The sequence below is a fragment of the Gadus morhua genome, chromosome 17, assembly GCF_902167405.1.
Source record: "Gadus morhua chromosome 17, gadMor3.0, whole genome shotgun sequence".
Classification (NCBI taxonomy): domain Eukaryota; kingdom Metazoa; phylum Chordata; class Actinopteri; order Gadiformes; family Gadidae; genus Gadus; species Gadus morhua.
This window is the reverse complement of record NC_044064.1, coordinates 3,308,598-3,311,097: the sequence shown is the minus strand read 5'-3', so window position 1 is coordinate 3,311,097 and position 2,500 is coordinate 3,308,598. Positions and strand designations below refer to the sequence as shown.

Sequence of the window (2,500 nt, the reverse complement as noted above, 5' to 3'; positions counted from 1 at the left end):
ACTCTAATCTGATATGTGTGTGTCTCCCAGGGATTTCAGCACGCCCTACCTGCTGTGGGACACTAATATGATATGTGTGTGTGTGTGTGTCTCGTGCAACAGGGAGTTCAGCACGCCCTACCTGCTGTGGGACACTAATATGATATGTGTTTGTGTCTCGTGCAACAGGGAGTTCAGCACGCCCTACCTGCTGCGGGACACTAATATGATATGTGTGTGTGTGTGTGTCTGGTGCAACAGGGAGTTCAGCACGCCCTACCTGCTGTGCGACTGCAGCCTGCGCTGGCTGCAGCGCTGGGTGACGGAGCACAGTGTGACCGTTAAGGACACGCGCTGCTCGTACCCGCGTTCCCTCAAGGGCCAGCTCGCCACCGACGTCCAGCCAGAGTCCCTGACCTGCGGTAGGACGTCCACCCTACCCACACGCACAGAAACACAAACACACACAGTAATAAGTAATAAGTACAATCCCAGTCAGTCTAACGGAAAGAAACCACATTTTGACGTCCAGGGCTTTTAGAAGGGCAAGGGCCTTCGACTCCCCAATAATAACCGTACCCAAGTTCGGAGCACAGTACAGCGTTCAAAATCTGGTTAGCCTAAGGAAAACAAAGCATTTGACACTTTTTTGTGAACTAGAGGCAACTATTTTAGCAACAACGTCAATAATAGCACACAATGCTTTGTTGAAGATAATCGGAGACACACAAACAAAGAAATCTCGGCAATTAAAGTGTGCTCGAGCCACAATGCTTGACACTCTTTCCTTTTGCTTTGCTACATGATGGAGCGTGAAGCAATGCGAGCCAACGAGAGGAATTAGTGGCTTTGGGATTCTTAGTAATCTCAGTCGGTGGTTTCAAGGCCATGGCGACCGCCCATTGTGAAGCATATTGGTTTGGAAGTTCAGTCCGGGGTAGTTATGGACCTTTATAATAGTCTAAAGTTAATAATTGACTTGGGGAATTGATTTTAATTGATCACAGCGCTCTTTAGAAAAGATTTAACTCAAGCTGAAAACTGGGTGAAAACGATGAAGTATCCATGAATAATCTACAGACACAGCCTGCGCCAACATTGTGAAACAGCCTCTTCTAAGTGGAAAAAGGCTTTGTGTGTGAGCGCTCTGCTTGTGCAATGACACTGTGGAGGAGTGTGGGCCGTGGCGCTGTGTTTGTTTGTGCTCTTATCTTATCAGCTTCTCCCTGTCTCTCCCGGTGGGCTGGTTATGTAATACTCTGCACTGCAAGGTGGGGTCTCAGGTAGCACCATGCTACGCTACGCTACGCTACGTGGACTGTTTGGCTAGCTCTTTTTGTCCTGGTCCGAGGCCAGACTGCGAGTAAAGGACAGGAAGTGTTTTTGATTTGTGAATTCAGGCGCGGCGAACGTGATTAACATCGGTCTGGCTCCTTGAGACTTTATCGCTGAATGTTTGACCTGCATCCAACGCATACGTTTAAGGTTTGAGTCCTGACATGCGATGTCTAGACTCAATTCAAAACCACAGCATGTAATGGGAAACAACCCAAGCACTTTACATTTACCTTAACCTTTAGGGTATTAAGCAGACACTTTTATCCACAGTGACTTACAATAAGTACATTTGTCAGAAGGAAGATAAACAATATATCGCTGTCGGTACAGTAAGTATTTTCATAGAAACAAGCAGTAACAATTGTTAGGTTAACTCATTCCCTGTATACAACAAAGCTAGCTAGGATAAGATGCTACACAACTAAGTACTAGTGTCAGGACGTACAACATACAATAAGTGGTCGGGAGGGGGTGACTATGCAGAGTCTAACAGACGCTTCGATCCAAAGCGACTTACAATAAATACAATTCTCACTTTGACGTCTAGAAACATTTGAACCACTTTGAGACCAACTCGAATGTTTCATTCAGACACAAACCCTTTTCAAACCAGCGTTCAAACCTCAGCCCGTTTCCTCCCCTTGACTGGTGTTGTGCCCCCCCCCCCCCCCCCCCCCTCCAGACGCGCCCCTGGAGCTGCCCTCCTTCCTGCTCACGCCGTCCCAGCGGCAGGTTGTGTTCCAGGGGGACAGCCTGCCGTTCCAGTGCCAGGCCTCCTTCGTGGCCCAGGACATGCAGGTGCTGTGGTACCAGGACGGCCGCGCCGTGGAGCCCGACGCCGCGCAGGGCATCGCCATCGAGAAGAGCATGGTGCAGAACTGCTCGCTCATTGCCAGGTACGGACGCACGCGAACGGGCGACCAAGGGCCCAGACGGACGCACGCATATGCATGCATGAACGTGCCCACGCGCATGGCACAGGATATACACGCGTGCACGCACCTGCACACGCACACAAGCACAGACACACATATATGCACATGCACATATGCGCACACACACGCAAGGTGACATGCTGTATATATGCACGCACACGCATATACTCACAAACTCACACATATGCTCACACACACACACACACACACAGAAATATGCTCACACGCATGCACACACAAAGGCACAC

General features: G+C 49.5%; 1 protein-coding gene across 1 annotated transcript in view; it reads left to right on the top strand.

The window, feature by feature from the left end:
* Positions 1-2,500, top strand: part of adgra3 (adhesion G protein-coupled receptor A3) — a 38,513-nt gene that overhangs the window by 21,365 nt on the left and 14,648 nt on the right. The window contains exons 6-7 of the mRNA XM_030338481.1: positions 241-401; positions 2,000-2,213. Of these exons, the coding sequence (XP_030194341.1) occupies positions 241-401; positions 2,000-2,213 (375 nt within the window). The remainder of the gene's footprint in view (positions 1-240; positions 402-1,999; positions 2,214-2,500) is intronic.